This window comes from Balearica regulorum, chromosome 28 (genome assembly GCF_011004875.1).
Source record: "Balearica regulorum gibbericeps isolate bBalReg1 chromosome 28, bBalReg1.pri, whole genome shotgun sequence".
NCBI classification, from domain to species: domain Eukaryota; kingdom Metazoa; phylum Chordata; class Aves; order Gruiformes; family Gruidae; genus Balearica; species Balearica regulorum.
The window spans coordinates 1595531-1618518 of NC_046211.1; the positions used below are offsets into that span (position 1 = coordinate 1595531).

At 42.8% G+C, this 22988-nt stretch overlaps 1 protein-coding gene across 1 annotated transcript; it reads right to left on the minus strand.

Annotated features, from left to right (window-relative positions):
- Positions 1-15114: 15114 nt before the first annotated feature.
- On the minus strand, positions 15115-15399 carry LOC104634726 (uncharacterized). The gene has a single exon (XM_010301316.1). It carries the CDS (start codon positions 15397-15399, stop codon positions 15115-15117), a length of 285 nt encoding a protein of 94 aa, XP_010299618.1.
- Between the last annotated feature and the right edge of the window lie 7589 nt (positions 15400-22988).

A 22988-nucleotide genomic window follows, 5' to 3' on the forward strand; every position in this document is an offset into this window, starting at 1 on the left:
CTAGTAGGCAGATCTGGAGCGGGCGTAAGTCATCCTCACCTCTGCTGACTCCAGGGAAGTTGTGCCACTTCAGACCTGCTGTCTCTAATTTTTTTTTTTTTGGCTCCAAGACAGTCTACTTGCTTTATTTTTGGCTTCAAACCTTTTGTTCTTTTAAAAGATGCTTCCTTGCTGTGCAAATCAAACTGAATTTGGAGCCCTGTAGCCTGCCTAACCTTGTCACAAGTGAACATATTTGGGAGTATCAATTTCAATCCATGTCATGGCTGGTAGAAAAACCAGAACAAAACAACCGCAAATCTAACAATTTCTGCTTTGTTCTGATACTAATGCTTTACTCGGTGTTTGTGGTGCTGTGGATCCTTGATAGCTTGGGAGTTTTGCTGAGCCCTCAGCTGCTGTGCTGTGAAGGAGTGTGTGTCTGCCTGAGGCTTGCCTTGCTGTGGCTCCCTCATGCTCCCCAAATCCATTGGCCACATGAAGGAGCACAAGGGATTGCTGGGGTACGGTTTACAAATGCACAAGGAATGATTTGGGGTAAATTTAATGAGGATTTATTGGTGGATGTGGTCATAACACCTCAATTTGTGACCAGCTTAATGTCCTACCGCATGCAGCAGTGTGGTCTAGGGGTTAGAGCGCTGCCCTGACAATTCCAGTGTTTGCTGGTAGCTTATTGATTCACTTTCTTAGTCATCTTACAGCTGCCTCAGCTTTTCTAGAAGTTGTTTTGAGATCCACTGTGGGGAGCTGAGTATTTGTTACCAGCACAGGTGGAAGCATTGCTTGTCTTTCCATGGCTACTGCACAACTAGGGATTGTCAGCTCTGAGTCAAGTCTGAACAGGGATGGAGGGGAAAAAAAAACCAACCCCAAAATAGAAAGCAGGTAGTTTGATGCAGTAGAGGTTTTATTAGATATGTTGGTTATATACCATAGAAAATAAAGTAATGCAGACTACAGAGCAAGTATTCTCTGGTTTCCAGCTGGTACATCAGAGGTGGAAATTTAAGTAGTAAGTGCTTCCAGAAGAATTGCTTCACACAGTAGACCCCTTGACTTGAAAGTCAAGTCCTGTTTTCCACTATTTTACATTTACTTGTCTTATTTCTGTTAGTTGCATATAGAACAAAGCACAAAATTAAAACCCAGTTTCTTTATAAAATCTCCTCTGGAACAAAGTGGAAAGCAGAAAAAAAATGTGTATTCTTAGCAGGATTAGCGTGGAAGGACCTAGTTTTCATTGGCTCTGGCCTAGCTGAGGTCACTTTGGCGATAAAATGTCAGCCATGTGAGTGATTACGCTCATGGTAAAACTCACATATCCTTTACACTGGCAGTCATGGAAAAACTGTCTTCATGCAGTCGAGATCTGAGCCCGCTGTAGATGATAGGAGACTGTAGGTATGAAGCTATGAGACCTCTAAATCTAATGCAGACTATAACATGGGGACGATTAAATAAGGGCTGGTTCGTAAAGGTGTCGGGTTGTCCACAAGCCCCAGTGATTGCAGCAGAAGAGTTGTGCTTCTGAAAGCTGTGCCTGTGAACTCAGCTATAGGTGTGCATCTTGCTCTTCATCACCTTGTTCTGTGGGCACCTCCATGGAGCTTACTGCTGCCCACAGTTGTAGTGGTAGCTATTGGACCACTGGTAGGAATAAGGATGAGAGCTGTGTTGGTACATGTGAGCTGGAGTGCATATCTGAGGGTATCCCGTAATGCCTGGCTGTCCACAGTGTGACACGCAGAGATGTTCCCTGCCCTGCACGTGGGGCTGAGGGAACACCATGGTGCATGGATCAGGAGACCTGGGCCTACAGGAGGAAGAGTGGCCTTCCACAATGTGTGTCTCAACACACCGTGATGAACATGGTGCGGAGCACTTGGGGCTGCTTTGCATGATCTTCCTCACAGCGCAGAGCTTGGCGCCTTTAGAAGCACATGGAGTGCATGACACACACTTCACCGCACTGGGGTTGTGACACTGCGTGAAGACCGGTGTGACATGCTTCACCCCACCCGGAACGTAGCACTGCTGCTTGTATTGGTACCCATAATAAGCCATTGTTGTGGGATGGAGATGAACCTAAAAAAATAAAAAAATCAAAGTAGGGAAGAAAGATAAATGAATTCCCTGGAGGTTACTGCTTGTATCTGACAAGTTGCCTTTCTGCTGTTTGAGCTTGCTGCTCTGACTCTCAGCCCTCCTCTCCAGAGCAGGAACTGCACAGCATTGCATTTAACTAATGATCTCTTGCATAGCTTTGGAGGTCATGCGAAGCAGGTAGCTATTATCCCTGGAAGAAGGGGAGTTTCAGGCAGAGCGAAGTGACCTGCGTGCTTCAGCTGGTGAGGCAATGGCGTATCTGGGATTAGTGCTGAGGTTCTCATCTTTTTGCGGCAAGGGCTATCATTTATTGGCTTTCCAGACGCTTCAGTTGAAACTGGAATTGCTTTCTGCTGGCACTAGGTAAAGCAAAAGAAAGTATTGCCCTTCTTCATGCTAATTTAAATTGCAGAACAGAGGATTGTTATCTTTGTAATTGGCAGGGTGATGTGGCAGAGCTCTATTTTTAAAAGCCTAATGTTCATTAAGGACAGAGTGACTTCTGAAAGTCTGGCTGAAGCTGACAGTGTCCCATATGAGTAGAAAAAGTCAAATGTAATTCTCTGCATCTCAGGATACAGCTGTGCAGTTGCTGGCTACTCTGTACTATGCTGTCTCTTGCTCTTTCTCTCCTGAGTTTGTTCCAGTAGAAGCTGGGCACCAAAGGGCTGCAAGAATCACAGGAGGTGCCTGCTCACATCTGTACCTCGCTGCCTGAATTGGTGGAGGTGGAGCACTGCTCCTGGCATGTAGATGGCCTGCCTTGAAAATAGGAGGGTGCAGGGTCTGTCCCAGCTGCTGGGAAGAGGCATTCCCTATCTGTGGGATGTCAGACCTGTTTCTGCCATGCTTGGAGGACAGGAGGTGTCCATTCCAAAGATGTGATTGAGCACGGAGAAGTGCTGAGACCTTGGATTTCCTAATTAAAATTTAAAATCTGGCTGCAAATCAGCTTTACTCAGCATTAGCAAATGGGACTCTGGCGTCTGCACTTTACAATTTGGTGGCAGTTGCTTTTGCAGATATACAGGCCTACACTGAGAACAAGCTCTCAAGGGTCAGGTCCCAGCTAATCAATGTGATTTGTTTATAAAGATGTCAGCTGACAATTAACTGCAGACACAGGAGAAATCCCAGGCAGGACTGGATCAGGGTTTTCTTCCTAAGTTTTGAAAGTGGGAAGGTAATATTAGCCCTTGCAAAGAAGAATTCCCCAAAAAATGTATATAAAAAGGGTCTTGAATATGCAGAAGCCAAACTTTCCTTCAGTTATTCCAGATAAAAATTAGCCTCTGTGGTATAATAGAAGCAATCTATATCAGTCTCTGATTAGGATGGTAAAGGTCAGCTGCCAACAGAAATGGTTACTTGAACTACTAAAATAAGTGGCTTCTAATACAGGAGAAACTAGAATTCACTTTTTTCAAAGCAAATTAAAGATACAGGTACCTAAATGATCAGATCAAAGTGGAAACATCACATCCCAAATTAGGAGATATTCTGTAAATCTCAAGCTCAACCATAAAAGCCTGTACCTGTCTATGCCTGTAAAAAAAAAAATACCCAAGAAAGATCCTTTAAAAGACATGATCCTCTTAATTTGCAGTGTCAGAGTATTTCTGCAGGATCTAGATTCAAGTTCAAAGTACCAACAAAAGGATATTTTGCTAGTTAGAAATAGAAATAAGCAAATAACTTACCGAGCTCGCAGCGGAGAGTAAGAACTGGATTGAAAGCTTGGAAATGCGTGTTTTTATATGGTGTTTTAGACTGCATGGAAATCCTGAGCCACTGTGTATCAAATCCTAATTAAATACAGGAGCAAATTTGTTCATATGCAACTTTTTCATTGGTTGTAATTATTTTACTCACTTGTGATTATTAGTATATTGTTATCCCCAAATACCATGAAATGCACCTCACACCCTGCGGGTTCTTTTCATTTTAAAACTTTATGGGAGAAGTACAAAATGCTTTTCATTCCATCGACCTCATTCCTTATGTAAAGAAATCTATCCCTCTCCTCTAAAAGCTGCTTTTAGCAAATTGACAATCAGGAAGCAGCAAGGGGGAGTGGGCAATGATCATCCTTACTCCATTTTCCCTCTTGTTTGCCTTAAATGCAGGTAGGCAGCTGGGGGCATTGAGGAATCTGGCTTTGTGAAGGGAGGCTTGGGGAGATCAGCCCAAAGCTTGGCACTCAGCTACTCATTGTATGTTTGATCTAGTGCTCTTCAAACTTAATAAGAGTGATTCCCTGATTTTATTAGGCTTTGCATTTGGTTGCTTTTTATGGCTGGAAACAAGGCCAGCTGACACTGCCTTTTGGTGGGGCGTAAAACTCTCAGCGCTGCGTCCTGGACTCATCCTGTGGCAAATTGAGATCTGCTTGGAAACTGGCATAGCTAACTTGCAAGGAATTGTGACTTTGCCAAGGATTTAAAAGCTGGCTGTGGGGGCAGGGCTTTATGCAGGCACTCTGATTGATTAGCAGTTGTGTTGGTGACATCTGGTTGGGTTCCTTGGGTGAGAAACAAGGAATTACCAAGTTGGGCTAGATTCTGACATCCCATCCCAGTGTTAGCAAAAGGGAGAGTGCTTTTCTAATGACACCATTATCTTACTCCTGGACCATCCCAACAGCTGCTGGTTTGCATCTAGACCTCGGCTGTGCCTGTGCAGATGCTGCCTGTACATGGGCCTTGTGCTTGTCCATCAGAAGATAAACTGCTCCCTACATGTGATGTAATTAGTAGCCCTTGATGTCTTGATACGCATCCTTTAAATTGGGTATGTGCTGGTGTTCATTGCAATGAAGTCCAGCTTGAAGAGCTTTGCTCATGTAAAACATTAATGAACATTTGTAAGGAGTTTTAAGAGGTCCTGCTATGAAGATGCCCTTTAATAGCCTCTGTCAGTGCTATTCTTGTTTCATGTTTGCATAAACATAGGTCTGCACAAGCACGGTATCTGGAAGGACCATCTAAATTTATTAGCAGAGCAAAGCAGAGGTGTGGGGTAAGAATGGGTCGTGCCATGAGTCATGACTGTGGTTAAATCAGGTTCAATGTTGTCATTTTCCCCTTTTTCTAGCTCAGAGTATCTCTTTAGAAAGAGGCCGGCTGATTTTAGTGGTTTAGCTCCCTGATTTTACATAACTACTAAATATAATACAAGTTTGTATATTATAAAGAGGAATATAGTTATAACCCTGAATGCTGACTGTTGTTGCAACCCCTTTTTTTGGACAAAATGATGGATGTGGGCAGCAAGGCCAGTGCTTCAGCTTGATATCACATATTAAGCAATAGCCAATGCCATAATCTTCAAGGGAAAATACTTTTCCCAGTGGGCATGCAGGTGAACTTATCTAACTGGACATTGCATTAACTCAGAGGTAATGCTCAGCGGCAGGAGCCTTTATTAGCAATCCTATCTCTGCATTTACCTTGGTGTAGTACCAGAGTGTAGCAGATCATTGCTCTTCACCTTTTCATTGCATAGCTCATAAAACAGCACGGAGAGCTTCAACTGCTGGGTAATAACCCTTGGCAATGGAAAAATGGGTAATTCTTCTCTGGTTTTCAACCTTCCCGGTGAATTTATGGCTCATGGCTTAATGCATGAGCTATCACATGGAGCAATGAGAAGTATCAGGAGCAGCTGATAAGATTGAGAGGGCCTTGTTGTGGTGCTCTGTGTAGTGGAGGATATGTCTGGGTGGGAAATTTCCCATTTGCTGGAAGCAGTTACAAAACTTTGTGACGCTGAGCGCAGCGGTGGCTTTTTCAAAGCATGTTGTCTCTGAAGCTGTTTACATCTCTCAAATTCAAAACACCTCATGGAAGGCTGTTATGGGAAAGTGTGTCGTTCTCTGCAGAATAACGTAGTGGTGCTGGGTGGTTTGAGGCTGGGCCAGTGGTAAGTGGTAGTTTTGGTTAAGTGTATAGGGCAACAGTTTTGGAGCTGTTCTGTGTAGCGGAGAGCAGGCATCAAGGCTGGTTTTGGGATTTTTGCAGCATATGTTAAAGCCTGTCCTGTTTTATTATTAGCTGGGCATCAAGCTGCATGGCTGGTCGTTCAGAAGTAGCATAGCTCTGGAGTTTTACTCGTGGGATATCTAAAGCCTTGGTCATACAAAAGCTTTTTACCTTTGAGAGAAAAAAAGCATGAAATGTAACAGTGAAATGCAGCCTTTTAATGCAAAGGAGAAGTGGAGTGCACAGCTGCTGTCTGAACTAAAGCAAATTAAGATAAACACAATTCCAGGGTTTCAGTAGGTTTTATTTCTAAAAATTATACACTACTTGTTCCACACTTCCGTAGTCACAAACAAGTTCAGCTCTACCTGCAACTACTGTCTCTTCACAGCCTTTATGGTATTGCTAACTTTAAGATAAAGTGGGGAAAAAACCCAGCGGCTTCTCCCGCCTGTATTCTTTGTTATGAAATTAAGTGTGCTAAGCCTCTCAAGTCTTATTTAGCTGTAGAATGGTAGTTATAATGCAGTCGAGCTGATCACGCGTACCTGGTTTGAGGAGGAGAAACCAAGAAAAATGGACAAAGCTCTGAGCCTCAAATTGCTTTTACATATTTTCCTAGTTAGCTTGGTGGAGAGGACACCTTTTTGGGTGCAGAGTCCTTATTAGCCAAAGCCAATGTGTAATTTATGTAATTATTTCTAAGGTTCCTGCCTCACCTGCTGTGGTGTGCACACTAAACCACACATATTTTTTGAGTTTTAAACTTTATAAATCTATTTGTGGTGTTTCACTGGTCTTGAGGATGGATTTGTTTCTTGATATCTGTCTGTTTCTTTTGAACAATATAATCAAAGGGATGTCTCCAGAGCTCCCTGCTCTTGTGGTGAGCTCTAGAGTGGTCCTTTAAGGTTTTATACATCTTTCCCGCATATCCTTACTATTAAAGTAAGAGAGCACTCTTCAAGTCTTTTGAAGAATCTTAACATCAGTTAAATACAGAATAAATGTGTCCTTTCAGCACTTTGAGTGCTTGAAGGTGTTGATGACTTGTCTGCAGCTTGGGTGTTTTTTCTGTCTTCTGATGGATACAAAGATGATGATGTTTGTGTTTGGTATCTTCAGTTTTTAAGGTGCTGGATTTTGATTTTTCAGCTTTTTTAACTGACAGATTGAGCTGACACGTGCACTGTTTTGCTGCATTACTTCCTTATGGACATGCTCTTTAGTTACCGAGTTTTGGCTATGGTTTACTGCTTGACTCATCAGTTTTATTTCCTTGTCTTCTCTGGCAGCGCTTGAGCTGGCACTTGTAATACTCTCGTTAAAAAGAAATACATATGACAACATCAGTTGTGCAGAACACTAATGAGCTTTTATGATGTGCTTTGAAAATGCTTTCAGAAAGCACTGGCATGCCAACCGTCAGTGTTATTAACCTTTATGTTCAGATAAATGGACCTTGCTGTGACACTAACCCCAAGCAGTCTGCGGCAGAGGAGGAAACAAATCCCAGCAGTGTGCATTCCTCTCACATTGGATGGAAAGTTATTAATACATTTCTAAAGTAAGACTTAACATTTAGTTTTATCTTCAGCTGGCTAGCTTGAAAATAGTAATTAGGTATTTAATTCCAATGTTTTTGAGGAATTACTTTAGGATAAATTGCTACCCAATCTAAGCTGAGATAAAGAAATATGTTGCAATTCACATGGTTATCTTCAATTACAGAAAAGGCAGAGCCAATTTTCTAAAGGAATCACAAATATCTTATGTCATACTCAAACATTATGACACTATGAAGATAAATCTCAGTATGCAATTAAAGTAATAAAGCATCCCAGTCATTTCCCATTGTTGTGGAAATCTTGATTGAGGTTTCTACTCCACAGAAGCATATAATGCAATGGGGTCTAGTCCTGCCCCTCAAAGTAATTTTGCTGCCAATCTGATGATATACAAGATATTTTCCCTGAGATTCCTTGGAAGGGCGGAATTTTGTTCTGCAGTGTTACCGCATCCAGCTCTAACTCCACCAAAGGGAAGTTTTTCCTTGCAAGAACATGCTGCTGCTGGGAGACAGGGAGAAGGCTTTGAGGGGAGGTTTACTATAATAGGACAGCCCAAACCAGTCCTCTCTGTTACTACAGAAGTATAAGAATATCTTTGTTTTTAAGTAAAATGAAGCGTAAATTGGAATGGACAAGTTGCTACCCCCGATGGCCCGGTGGGAGGGTCTGTATGGCTCACGCCATTGCCATCCTTGGCATCTTCTGCTGACTGCTGCTGAGTGTCAGAAAGCCTCCTCATGCTGCTGTTTAACATGGATGATAGCCCCACACTGGTAGTTGCAATTTATCAGCAATTGGGATTCCAAAAGGCATCTTCTACTCATTGTTCTATACGTGCAACATGTGTTATTATTATAATGGCTTTAGGTGCCCTTTTATTGAAAAAGCGACTCACTGGAAAAAATGCCTGACAAGGTCTTGCCTGCGCCACGCCCTATTTATTGTCTTTTTGCCATTCCCCTAATTAGGTCATGATTTATCGCTTCACAGTATGGGACATTTAATTTCATGTAAAACATGGCCATACCCTTTTTTCCTTTTTTATTGTTAAAGCTTGCATGTTTAAAGAAACACATACTTGGTGTCTAATTGGAAAAGCTGTGCTGACTTATTTGGATATATAACTCTATAAAATTCAGGATTTCTGCAGTGTGCCAGAGCTTTGACCAGATTTTGTATTAGCCTAATTTCATCACAGAACTGTGAACCTGGCTACCCCCAGGCCAAGAACACAGGGTTATCCCTCAGTTTTGCAACTCTTCCTGGGCTGAGTCAAGACCATTTTCTTCCAAGCAAATGGCTTTTTACCACCTGCCCAGGAACAAGCCCTTTCATGGAGGACATCAAGCGTGAACCTTATAAACATTTTGTCTTTCTCCAACATGCAGAGGCAGAGTATCCCCTCTATATAAAGTTTTGAAATAGCAGAGACTGGAAGGCAGGTAAAGTACAGGTTATGGGGTAGAAGGACAAACTAATAATTACAAAGAGTGATTTATTTAAAACAATTGACATTCATTAACAAAGTTAAGTCTTGAAAGAAATGTGTTTAGTAATTGATTAGGATGTTATGCATGTAGGTGATTCATGCTTTGGGCAGTCTAAGGGCGAGTATAAAAGTGCTCAACATCAGATCTTGTATGACCATTTCTCTTATTTCTCTTGTGAAGTAGGTAAGTTTCATCAGAGTTCCTCTTTCTAACCAAGCCTTTGTTTTAAGTCAGGGTGAATCATGTGCAAATATTCTGATATCAGTCTGAAGTTTTCTTTATATAAATTAATAAATTTGTGATTTGTGACTGTTCAGCTATTGGCTTTGGTAAATGCAGATCTGGATGATGAACTCCAATTAACTTTTCATGAAACTCATTTCCAGATGTTATGGTGTTCAAGACAAGATTTACAGGTGTCTTCTAGGAACTGAGCTATGAAAATTCTGCCTTTCCCTCTAGCCTGTTGGTAGTCTTTTATTATGTTCGATTGTGAAACTTATAAGAACTTGTGCCTTATTTTTTATATTATTCCCTTGTGCTTCAGATTAACCACCCCTGAAAAATGGTGCATTCCTTAAGCCCATGCACTGATGGCAGTGCCTCCCCGTGTGGGGTCGCCGCACCACAGCCCATTGCTGACAGCTGCAACGAGCCCTGTGTTCGGCAGTGTCCTGACTCCAGGGTGGTGATCTACCCTCCGCCGGTGGTTGTGACCTTCCCTGGACCGATCCTCAGCACCTTCCCGCAGCAGAGCGTCGTGGGATCTGCAGGAGCCCCTGAAGTTGGAACTGGCTTTAGTGCTGCCCGTGCTCCTGGGGGTTCACATGTTTATGGTGGTGCCAGATGGGGACGGGGATACCCGGTTGGAAGCTGTAGACCATGCTAAACCTAGTGTGAGTTGCTGCTGAAAGAAGATGTCCAGGAGATGACAAGCAGGATGTTGATATGTGGCTGAGCTCCAGGGCACAGCATTTAGGAAAGGTTGAGCATTTGAGGCTGCCATTAAATACATCTGCAGATGTTCACATCTTCTGAAAAATCCATTTACATCCTTCTTAGATTACCCTTTCTGATTTTCTTTTTCTAATGCCTTCCTATCTTTCTAAGTGCTCTGTTCTTGATTCTATAGACTATATTGCTAACTCCTTGGGGGCTTGTAGGTATCATTGTGGCAATGCAAAGGGATCTGGTATGGCATCTATTTTAGATCCCTTTGTAGGCTCTTTCTGTGGCTTCTGAAGCATAAAAAAGGGTCGTGGAATCAACTAGCCTTGCTCTGTTTCTGTGCTGTTTGCATCTTGCTATGATCAGGGCTGAGTAGCAACACAGAGCTGCAATAGTGAAGCAACATCAGTTACTACATGAATCATCTTGCATCAAACCACAGGTTGCGGGCAATTTGTAATCTGTACTATATAATCCTGCCTCTGTATGATCTGCTTCTTTCTCATTAAACGTGGCATTGCAACATGTTATTGGCCTCTATGCGTGTGTGTGTGTCTCTGTTCCCCTCTGCTCCTCCTAATTCAGGTGCCTTTGTCCTGCTGCACCAAACTGATCCTATCGGTTTGCTTCAGGACAATGATATTCTCCAGAGATTTGGCAGCGGGTTATGCGTGCACCTCCTTTCCACAGCAGCCTCTGTGCTGTACCTGTCCCTTTATGAAATTGCTGCCCATATCTTTGCTTTCATCGTCCTTGGTCTTGCTCAGCTCTGTGGAGCTTTTTCCTCAGTTTTGGCTTTTCTGACACTTGTGTTACCTGGTGTCCTCAGGCTCAACCTCTCCATCTAGGCAGTGATACAATGCATCTGATGCAGACTCAGTATTACTCAGAAGAATCTGAAGCCAAGTGTTGTGTAAGAGCAGCTATTTATGTGTGTAAAAATTAAATTTCTGGATTTACCGCTCTGCTCGCTGTTTTACAACAATGTTAACATATGCATGTGAAAATGGATGGTGATGTTCACGCATGGAATGTTGAATTTCTTCAGGAGTATATAGATAATAAACATTTTACACGCTTTCCATGCTGGTGTATGTGTTTGAAATGTTATGTAGCGTATTAATGCCCTGTTACAGAAACAGTATAACTCAATATTGCAAGTTGATGTGAGAATGCTGGATTATTTCATAGTAGTCACTCTTTGGAGAATTATTATCCTTATGTGTAAGGAAAACAAAGTTGACCAGGCATTGTAATAGTGTGTAATTGGCTGTTTGTGAACCTTAGATGAGGTGATTAAACCAGAGTCTCACTAACCACATAAATCCTTCCCTGCAAAAGAGAAATCCCCCAAACCTCAAAAGCCAGATGAAGGAATCTTTATTGTTATGCTAATGGTGCATTTGAAAATGAACTGAAGTTTATTTTTGAGGCCTCTTGAGTTGCACTTTCCCTGCAATAAGTTGAGACTTGCAGTTACCACAAAACACCGAGTGTCAGTAAAATTAGGAAATTTTGCCAGTGGATTTCTATGGAACTATTTATAATATGTTTTTTATTCACCTTGATATAAAAGCAACTCATGTGAAATGCTCTGAGGCTTTCAGAGGACTAAAGATATCAAGTGTCTTACTAAGAAACTACCAATGTCTTTTTAAGCTAGTAGAACCGTTTGTTAATGTCTCTTAGGTTCATTATTGCCTTATGGGATAAGAATGTTCATCTAAATATGGTGAATTTTGAAATGCTTCTCATTTTCTTTTGTTGCTTCCAGGAAGGCCATTTTTCCTACACCATAGTCCACTTTCCCTCCTCTTAAAAGACTGTTGTAATATTGGACTCTAAGAAATATTTTGAAAAATGTTCTAGTCCAGTTTATGCAATAGTCAGGGGCCCAATTTCTCATCTGGGATAAGTTTACTCTTTAAAAATGGTTCTCACTCTTGCAGTGAATCTTTGTGCTGGAGGCATGCCCTGCAGCATGCCTCATGTGTGAGTTCTTTACAAGGTGCATTTAAATTGGTAATTTCCCACATGCATGCAGTAAATACATCCTGCTTCAGACTGGCATTCAGAAGTTTAAATAAAATTACAGGAGTTGGTTTTCTGTTAGCTAAATTAGCTATCTGTCATCTATTATGATAATATCTCATAGGCAGGGACAAAGTTCCTCTAATCATCCAACTTTTCTTAAGCCTTAGGGCATAAAACCCTATGAAACAGGGAAAATGCATTTCACACACCACTGAACAGGTGTATGAGAAACCCAGAACTCCCTGAGATATTAAGATGGATCCATGGGAAATGAGCATCAGTGCTATTGACTGATGTTTGGAGGGTCAGGGAATGGTCTGGATCCCAATTCTGCAACGATCTGGAACTTCCTGATTCATCTCGATGTTCTCAAATGAATGATCCAGTCTCTGCTTGGTAACTAAAGGCTGAGAGCCCTGTGGTAGGGGGGACCTGGGATGAGAAATTGTTTTCCCTCCCTGTGTGGTGGTTGGACTCCAGTGTTTGCATAAGGCTGACCTGCAGCAGGGCAGGAGATCCCGGCTGTGCCCTGGATCCCTGGAGCAGAGGGAGAGCAAGGGAGGGCAGCAGCGAGGTGCATCAGGACACCCCCAGTCCTGCTTGCAGAGCTGGAGTTGCAACTAGAGCAGTAGCATCTTCAAAGCAAAGAGGGAAGCGAGGTGGTGCGATGGAGGGAGGTGACGGGTCTGGGAAGGCTGGGGTTGCCCATGTTGTCCAGGCGTTGGGTGGTGATTGCACCTGCTGTTGGAAGTGATAGTGCCTCTGGTAACGAACCGAGTGGGATGTGGTGAAGGGAAGAATCATCATAAATACTGCTGCATTGGCCAATGTGAACGAGGACCTGATGTTAAGGTGGGGTAAAAGGACCCCCGGCAGGCTGAGAGTTTCACCCATATCATTGGCTTTCCGTGTTTTATTCTGTGTCTTTTCCTGTGCATCTCTGGTAAGCCCTTCTACACTGTACGTGCAAGTGGGAGAAGCCTTGTGTGCCAGAGGGCATCCAAGGGAGATAAGCTGAATTTATTGTGGTGGGACACTCTACAATTTCTTAATGTTTTCCCTGGGGAATCCAGCCTTTTATGCTGCTGTGACAGCAGCTAGCAGAAGGATTACAAAAGATGTCTTAATAGCTTTGCCTGTTTAAAAGGGTTGTACTGATTTACTGCTGACATGCCCTGCTAGGAGGCTAGGGTGGAGGTTGCTCCCCTACCCTCCTTCCAGGGCGTCCTGATCTGGCTCTGTCTTGCTCAAACTAGGACACAAAGAGGTGAGCTCCAAGCAATGAGGCAGCAGACCAGACCCATCTCTTGGTTGTGGTTGCTCCTTCCCAGACAAGGAAATGCATCTGTGGGGCTCATCTTCTGCTATGGTCCAGTTCAAGGTCAAACCGTTTAAGTGAAAGCAATGACATGGATGTAAAGAAATGGACTTTGGACCGGAGGAATAGCATTTACAGCTCGGGCACTATTCTGTTAACTATTGCTGGTTTTCTGCCTATGAAAGTGCTTCTCCAACCTGCTCCAGTAGTTATTTTCTTGACTCTTTCCTCCACTTTGCTGCATCAGCTGAGGAATGCAGAAATGCCACCATAAGAAGAGAAGGGCTAGCCGTGGAGGGTATCTCCTCTTGACAATCAGCCCAGAGGTGCCCCCTCACAGTCACTACTGCAGCAAGATTTTTGACTCCTGCTGATGTCTTTGATGTATAACTGGGCTTGCATGGGATCCATGCGGTTTTGTCTAGGCTATGCTTGTTGAACCACCTTGTTCCGTGCCAGATTATAATCTTTAATATTATAAATCTAAATCAAGACTACTCAATCTCCTAAGGTGACATGGTAGAGGCTGACAGGAACTCCCTGAATAACCTGGCTGTTCAGTTTGCAAAGGAGATGATCTCTCCAGCAGATGGTCATGACTCGGTTGCCTTTGGTCTTTTCTCTTAGATGTCATTAACCTTGAGTGTCATTGTTATATTTCCTTGGCAGACCATGAGGCTTCCACTCAGTCTCTTGCTTTTGAAAGTTATTTTTCAAGCACAAAACCCAACTTGCTCCAGGACTGTGTGTGTGTGTGTCTGGTAATAGAGACAGGTGATGCTCTTTCCTGGAGAAGTATCTGTGTATACCCAGGGCCACAGGTTAGTTTAAGGTAGAACTTCTTACTCTGGGAAATGAGTTGGGGCTGGAGCATTTCCGATGGACATGTGGTGATACTCTCTAACATCTGCAGTCTAGACCTCCCCCTTATTGTTTGGTTGGTTACAGTGGCAGTGCTGCTGGTCCCTTCACAGTGGTGTATGAGCGCAAATAAAAGGAGAAGACTGGACATCTGATACTATTAAGCAGAGTTATTTTAATGAAAATGAGAAACAATGAGTAACAGAAAGAATAAGTCTGTAGTTTTACAAAAGGGTCTTGAGCAAGCAGAGTGTGTCCGATGCCAGATGATGCTTTCTCCTTGTGGAAGTGGTGGAGTTTGACAGTCCAGACATGCTTCTTGCTTGTAGAGTTGCTTGTAAGTCATGTTCACTGCCAGGTGAGGCGCAGCATGGATATATAACAGGAACTCCTCTACTAGATGTCATCTTCAGTGAAGTTTATAGCTGAGCAAAGTGGACTTGTTCATGGTGGTTGCAGAAACTCTTATTACTATGGCAATACAAAGTGGCTGTGAATTAACTTAAAAGACACTTTACTCACACCTGAAAGTCTTGCTTTACTCCATCAACACACTGTAAAGATGCCTCAGTACTTGCTGTAATTCAAGTTGCCCTTCAGAGTAACAGTTGAAGAAACAGGAGATATTAGAGAGGGTTACGTATGGGGTAGTCTTACACAGCCTTGCTCCCACATGTCCCACTGAACTCAGCCAGAGGCATGGGTGCTTGGCGTTTCTCAGCATCATAACACTAGCCATGAATCTGTGTCCTTCATTTCATTTCTTGGTTGCTATTTTTGCTGCTTTGGCATGCATAGCAGTTTCAATAGCTGTATCTGTTGCCAAAACGAAAAGAGAAGGGGTAGCCATACCCAAATCCACATGAGTCCCCAAACCCATAATAGCCCCCATAACCAATCAAGCCTCTGTTCCCATACAGGTTCCCAAAACTTCTGTAGCCGTATGGGCTTCCATATCGGTACTGGTCCCGGAAGTAGCCATATGGGCTCCCAAATCGGTAACCATTCAGGCCACCAAAACCATAGAGGTCTTCATAGCCAAATGGCGAATAGAACCCATCATCACAGAAGTCCCTGTAGAAGGTCATAGTTCGTTGATGCAGGTAAACCTGAAACACACATCCAGAAGCGAGGTGAGTTTATGGACTGCTGACAGCAGGAGGAAAAGCTCAAAGCTCGGACCGAGTGGAGGAAATGCAACTTGCTCCCTCCTGCAGGTCTTTTTCATCCATCTTGTTTATTTTTCTAATTTCCTGAATCCCAAAAAACTTTTCTACTTTTTTTTAAATAGCTGACTATACATAGAAAATATGTTTTTACTGAGAACTGAAGTTTCCCACCCTAGAAGTTAGAGAAATTTGAATAAATTAAAGAAAAATATGCCAGTTCAGATACTGATGCTTATTCAGATGAGACCAACAGCCTGTCACATGTATCCCCTTATCTCCTGTAGTGCTGCGTGCCACTCAACACAGGATAAACTCAAAGAATGCAATGAAATGGAGGAATTTCCTTCCAGGATGTCTACTTAAAGTAGTAAATGTTTCATAAAGTTTTTATCTAGGGATTTGAATTCCCAATATCTAATGAAAATAATCTGGAACTAGAAATTACTTATGACTTCAAAATTGCAGCACTAAACTTCAGATTTTCAGTGCTTTAAAGCCTACTATTAAATAAGCACAGGAAGAGCAAAAAAGTTTCAGTGAAAGAAATTCTTGATGTTGCAGAGAATTTTAGGTTTGCAATTAGCTCCAAAATGACAAAAAAATTGCTTACAGAATGTATGTACCTATACATAGATACATGCTACATATATAAATGTACACACTAGTACCTTTTTTATATATATGGCCATGACCACACACACAAATATTTATACAAACATATAAACATATATATATGCAAATACATGTATATCAGAAAGAGTAGAGACAGTATTGACCTACCTGGTTCACCGAGGGGAGTAGCTCGAGAGAAGTGAATAAAATTTTGGCGTTGTAGGTCCGTATATATACCCTCTTAAACTTCGGTGTTAGTTATACAACATATCTTGTTGCATGCATTATTCCTTCAATTGATGTAATTGGAGTCAGTGATTTTCATATTTTCAAAGTTTGATGTTATGACACACATGTAATACCTTCAGAATTTCTTTCATCTTAAAACAAGGAGAAATGGGCTCAGCACATTTCTAGTAAAATTGCATGGAATTCTTTGTAGTTGGATGGATAGGAATAATTTTGGGAGATGTTTAGACCATTACCAGCTGTGCAATCTGCTTGTAGGTACTCCATTCGCTTGGTTTTTGCATCTGTGGTGCAACATGTAGGGGAGAAAAGGAGTAGGCTTGTCTTTGGTGTGCCGAAGTAGGCGCTTCTACTCAGCATCATCATGACCTCTATGTACTGCCTGGTAATATTGGTGGGGATCTCTTGCCAGCAGCTTTGTTTGATTTTTTTTTTTTTTTTTTGTCTCAGGTTCTACAACAGTGATTTTTGAAGAAATTTTTCAGCTGCCCTACGAATGTTCCCAAATATTTCTTCCTATTTTAGAGGAGGTTTTCTGGTAGTTTTTGATTTTCATAAAACATATAATGCATTACCTTATTAGGACTTAGAAACAAGAGACCTTGATGCGTCTTGTAAGTGACCATATTATTAAATCTGGGGGTGTCTTTCGGTGACAAACTATTAATATTTAAATACTGCAACACTTTGCAAATTGAAAACATTAATGAGTGTTTATGAAATGCTTTGGTATTCAAAATTCTGAGGAAGCCTCAACATCCTGCTTGCTCATTATTACCCTTACTTTATATTCAAATTAATGCCAGAAATTAGGTGAAGGTCATGCAAGGAGTTCTGCAGTGAACTCCAGCATTCCTCACTATTGCACCACATTTGATACATGTGGTTGACTCACTGTGAAGAAAATATTAACATGGTTCCTTGGAAAATAGCATTTAGTACATCTCACAAAAATCCTTACCATTTATTATTTTGCAGACCAAGTTTGTACTTGTATTCTCCACTTTGTTCTGCTGAACTCATGGTCAAGCCCTCTAGTGAACTAAACTGCAAACAATGCCGTAGTTGTATTTCTGTCGAAAACATTCTTTCTGCTCATGCAGCAGCATGACTTTTATCCGCCATGAACACTTTGGAGGAATGCAATTAAGATTTACTTGTAGCTTGTGCTCGTCCTGTTTCCTGACCTTGCTACGTAGTTTAATATAAAATACCTAAATATATGTTTACTTTTCCTTTAAATAGGAAGTCTGTGCCATGGTGCATCAGAGTTTCTGGTGAACAACAGATATTTTCAAACATTTGGGAAGGTTTTCCTTTTTTACTGAAAATTTCTATCCCTCCAATGACTTTGGGAACTTATAAATGCTTTTATATTATATGAAAATAAACTTAAGTTTTGACAGTGATGACAATAAAATGGTATCAGGAATGCAGTTGGCCCAGAAAATTTTAAGATGAAAGAAACCTGTAATATATGTGACATATGGGAGGCTGGGAACATACTAATAGTCCCAAACAATGAAGAGAATTATATTAATTGAAGATATGACGTGTACAGGCAAATTTGTTTTCCAACCAATAAGACTACAAACCTTTTGAATACACAAGGCGTCTTAGATAAGCCAGGCGGGCAAAGAAACAGTATAAAAAGGGCTCGGAGCTCTGTGCTCCTCATCAGCTCTTTTGCCTTCCTCCTCCTGGTGAACTAGGTAAGCCTCTTCTCCATTTAGCCTCTTCATAAGCATTAGAAAATTTGGTTTAATAATTTATTTTAGGATTGTGGCTTCCCTGAAATTTAAGATTTCTCTGTACCTTGTACCTGTGCTTCCTGCATTGCAGGAACTGATGGGCTCAAGTTTTAAAGGTAGGGCTGCAACTTTCCTGGTCCTCTTGGTACCTGGGGTATCTGGCTCCCTGATAAGGATTCCTGGTTATTAGGTGGTGGGTTCTTCCATAAATCTTCTGTTTTATTTTAAGGGAGGTCTTCAGGTCGGTTTGGCAAGACAGCAGATGTTCTCATGTGTGCTAACGCTCTGTGGTTTCTGGTGTGTGCTGTCAGCATTTCCAGATGCCAATCCAAAATTGGTGTAAATTACTGAAGTGGGACTTGGAGCAATGGACCCAAAAGATGAAGTGTGTTATCATGGAAAACATCAGGCACTTTGAGCTTTCTTGAAGGATTTGGGAATGTAGAGCTCTATGCAAAACTGATAAACCTAAAAGAAATTTAGGATTGTTAACTCCTAACAATATTCTGTGAGAAAAATTCTGAAACAGCAGCAAGGAGGTTTTGATCTGTTACAGGTATATTCCATAGTCAGTGCTTTCACCAACTTCAGTAAGTGAGAAAATAAATAAAATGGTTTAAAAACAGTGGGCAAATGAGAAAATGACAGGCTGTAATAAGGAGCTGAAGAATTTGGGCATAATTTTGCTTCTGTCCTTGGTTTCACGGGGCCAATAAAGAAGTGTTTGGGCTCTGAGACTGTTACTAACACTGGAAGTATTTATTACTTTTGCTTTCCTCCCTCCTGCTGTGTTTCAGGTTTGCCTTCATCACAGAAAGATGACTTTCCTCCAAGGCCAGTGCGAGGATGACTGCTATTCTCCCTGCAATTACGGGAGTCTGTACAGCTACCGTGGCTACGACTGCGGGAGCCCCAGTGGCTACCGGGGCTATGGTGGCCTCTATGGCTACCGGGGCCTCTACGGCTTTGGGGACCGGTACGGCTACGGAGGTCTGTACGGTTACCGGGGCATTTATGGCTCTGGGGACTGCTACGGTTATGGGGGTCTGTATGGCGGCTATAGGGGCTTCTATGGCTCTGGGGACTGCTATGGCTACCCGGGCTTTTACTCCGGCCGCTACGGCTACCCCTTTGGTTCACGATATGGCCAGAGGTTCGGCTACGGGAGCTGCTACCCCTGCTAAACCCAGCGGGAACGTCCCTGAAATGAAGATCAACCCAGACCTGGCAAGCACGGATTGACGGCAGATCTTGGCAGCAGCGGTCCCGGATGTGCAGAGCCCTGGTGACAGCAGCCACCCTCCACGAAGTCTTTGAGCACTCTGCACTGCTGTTGAAGTGCTTGCAATGGTTTATCTTTATTCTGCTCTGTGTCTGTTTTCTCCCTTGGCACCCAAACTCTCCTCTTGAGAGTTGAGCTTGCTTTTCCTTGATACTGCAGTTCTTTGTAAACTGACTTTTATGTTTGTTGCGATCATGTACAAAACATAAACTGAATGAACGGTGTAGGCAGGGTGTAATGTGTCTTTGGGAATGTAGCCTTTCAGTTCTGTATGCCTTTAAAAGTCTATCTGTTTTTCACTCATATTAAAAATTGTGCTTCATGAGTACTGTATCTCTGGTTTTATTTTTCACTTGCATTTCTTAAATATCTTGAAATCAACAGCATCACACAGATTGGGTGGCAAAGTTATTAACTTTATGTACTCAAATATTTGCTTGTAGAGACTTGCCCTCCTCAAGCTGAGAAACATGGACTTTTCTAGCTATGAGAAACTTCAGCTCTATCTCAGGTTATGCATGTTTCTACAACTCCAGGCTTTTGCTTGGTATATTCCAAAAAAATGGTTCATTTAAAATATTTCAGTGCTGCTGTTGGGCTAATGTGATGTGATTAGGACATGACCCATCACTGGCTGTGGTCTGATATTGAAGAGGTCACAGGTAACTGCAAACCTGCAGACTCATCAGATTTTTAACTTTGAAATAAGTTTGTGGTTTGTATATTATCATAGAATCATTAAGCAGCCCAGGTTAGAAGGGAACTGGCAAGATCAGGGTTCAAAGGTTTGGGGTTCCCTGATGGAGAAGTGGGAGGAATTTTCCCTTTGCACTGTAAATAATTTGGCAGGAGAAATGTGTATCCACTGGCCAGCACCTCTGTGGCACGGCAGCGGGGCGACGTCTCTCACTTCAGGGAAGGGTACTCAGAGCCCATGTTTTGGAAGGAAGCAGAGTCACGACTGATTTTTACTGATTTTTTTTTTTTAAATTTTCTCCCACTGAATGTTATGGGCAGAGGCTGTAGAACCTCTTGGCTGTACAACCGAGAGGCTACATCTGCATGAGGAGGAAGATGATGGTACTTTCTCATTGTTTCCCTGGTCAGGGCCAGCTGGCAGTCAAGAGCTACCAAAACGCCCTGGGGAGATTGAGTACTGTTTCACTTGTGGGTTTTTTTTTAAGGGCTATTTGCCTCTATTTTTCTCAACTTTTCTTTGTCTTCTAGCTTTTAGTGCCTGGATTTAGTGAATTATTGTAACCGCACCTGTAGAAATGGAGTCTTCTATGCAATGTCTGTGTGGAAGATCAAGGCCAGCAACGCCGTCTCCCATAACATCCTCATAGGCAAGCTTAGGAAGTGTGGGTTAGATGAGTGGCCAGTGAGGTTGGTAGAGAACTGGCGGAATGGCAGAGCCCTGAGGGTTGTGATCAGCGGCGCAGAGTTTTGTTGGAGGCCTGTAATGAGTGGTGTGCCCCAGGGGTCAGTGCTGGGTCCGGTCTTGTTCAACATCTTCATCAGGGACCCGGACAGGGGACAGAGCACACCCACAGCAAGTTTGCTGAGGATACCAAACTGGGAGGAGTGGCGGACACAGCAGAAGGCTGCGCTGCCATTCAGCAAGACCTGGACAGGCTGGAGAGCTGGGTGGAGAGGAACTCAATGCCATTCAACAAGGGCAAGTGGAGGGTCCTGAATAACCCCAGACAAGAGGTTAGGGGTTGACCTGCTGGGAAGCAGCGCTGCGGAGAAGGACCTGGCAGTCCTGGTGGACAGCAAGCTCTCCATGACCAGCAGTGTGCCCTCGTGGCCAAGGCGGCCAATGGTGTCCTGGGGTGCACTGAGAAGAGCGTGTCCAGCAGGTCGAGGGAGGTTCTCCTGCCCCTCTGCTCTGCCCTGGTGAGGCCACATCTGGCGTTGTGTGTCCAGTGCTGGGCTCCCCAGTTCCAGATGGACAGGGAAGTGCTGGGGAGAGTCCAGCGGAGGGCTGCGAGGATGATGAGGGGCCTGGAGCACGTCTGGTATGAGAAAAGGCTGAGAGAGCTGGGGCTGGTTAGTCTGGAGAAGAGAAGACTGAGAGGGAATCTGATCAAAGCTTATCAATATCTAAACGATGGGTGTCAAGGGGAAGGGGCCAGACTCTTCTCAGTGGTGCCCAGTGACAGGACAAGGGACAACAGGCACAAACTGGAACACGGGAAGTTCCATCTCAATATGAGGAGAAACTTCTTCACTTTGAGGGTGACAGAGTTCTGGGACAGGCTGCCCAGAGAGGTTGTGGAGTCTCCTTCTCTGGAGAGATTCAAAACCTGGATATATTAAAATACTGTGCAACTTGCTTTAGCAGGGGCGTTGGACTTGATGATCTCCAGAGGTCCCTTCCAACCCCTACCAATCTGTGATCAAGACAGAAAAAGCCACCACTTCCTTCTTGACACTATTCCCATTGCTTTTTAATATAGGTTTTTATTTTTTCTTATGTTCCACTGACTGGTAATGAAATTTGTTAAACTGGAATGTGATGAGAAATTGTGACTCTGGAACAAAAAATTTGAATTTGGTTTCCAAGAATAGGACAATATTCTGCTCCCTTGAACATATTTATATACTCCTTATAGAGGCCTGAGACTAATTCTTTTTCATTTAAAAACATTATTATAAAGATTATACAGCCCTATTATCCTGACATACGTTAACCTTAAATCTGGTAATAGTTTCAATTAAGTAAAGGAAAGGGAGAAATTATGGCCTTTGTCCAATTTCTGAGGGGTAGAAGGGAAGAAGAGAGTTTACATACTGGGACCAGCTGCTCTGAACGTGGAGGGGCATGAAGCCAGCACTAGGGACAGAAAGTCCCTTCAGGATGCTGCCACTCAGTATATTCATGTAAACTAGGGACAGATGAAAGAAGACGACTGGAACTCCAGGGTTTTTTTATGCAGAATTTTTTTAATGCAGTAAGAAAAGTAGTTGGCACAGATACAGAAAGATTATAGTTTGGGGATACTGGAAAGAGCTACAGAAGATGAATCATTGCACTATGCTATACAGAACATTCCTTTCTGTTGAAGCTGTGTTGTTCATCCTTGAGGTACTTGTAAATCCAGATCAAAGGGAAGACGGCCGTAATACTTCTCCATTACACCGTACTGCAGCAGCTTACTGGAAGCAGTTATTGAAAATGCAGATGACACAAAACCTAATTTTGCAGAAGTCCTTTAACACCGCTGCAACAAATGTAAGAAGCTTCAAATGAACTGCAGCTTGTTGTTCCTGTTGCTGAAGGGGTGTATAGGGGTTTAAATGCAGGAGAATATCAAGAGAGAACTCATAGTTGGGAAAGATGTGAAGAAGCAGACAGAAAGAAAAAATACAAACACCAAGAAGTTTTAGAGAGCAGCCAAGCTCCCCATTCTCAGTGACTTCAGTTGCTGTCACAGGGGCTCAGCACTTCTGTAAACATTGCCGCTGAGATTAGCCGTTCATCTTTGCTTGCCGGGTCGGGGTTGATTCTTGTTGCAGGGATATTGCCACTGGGTTTAGCAGCAAGGGTAGCAGCACCCATAGCTATAACTGCGGCAGCAGGGGTAGTAGTAGTATCGGGTTGTGCATCT

Bases quoted from the DNA above. Each gene is read 5' to 3' on its own strand.
- LOC104634726 (XM_010301316.1), bottom strand. From the start codon at position 15,399: ATGACCTTCTACAGGGACTTCTGTGATGATGGGTTCTATTCGCCATTT.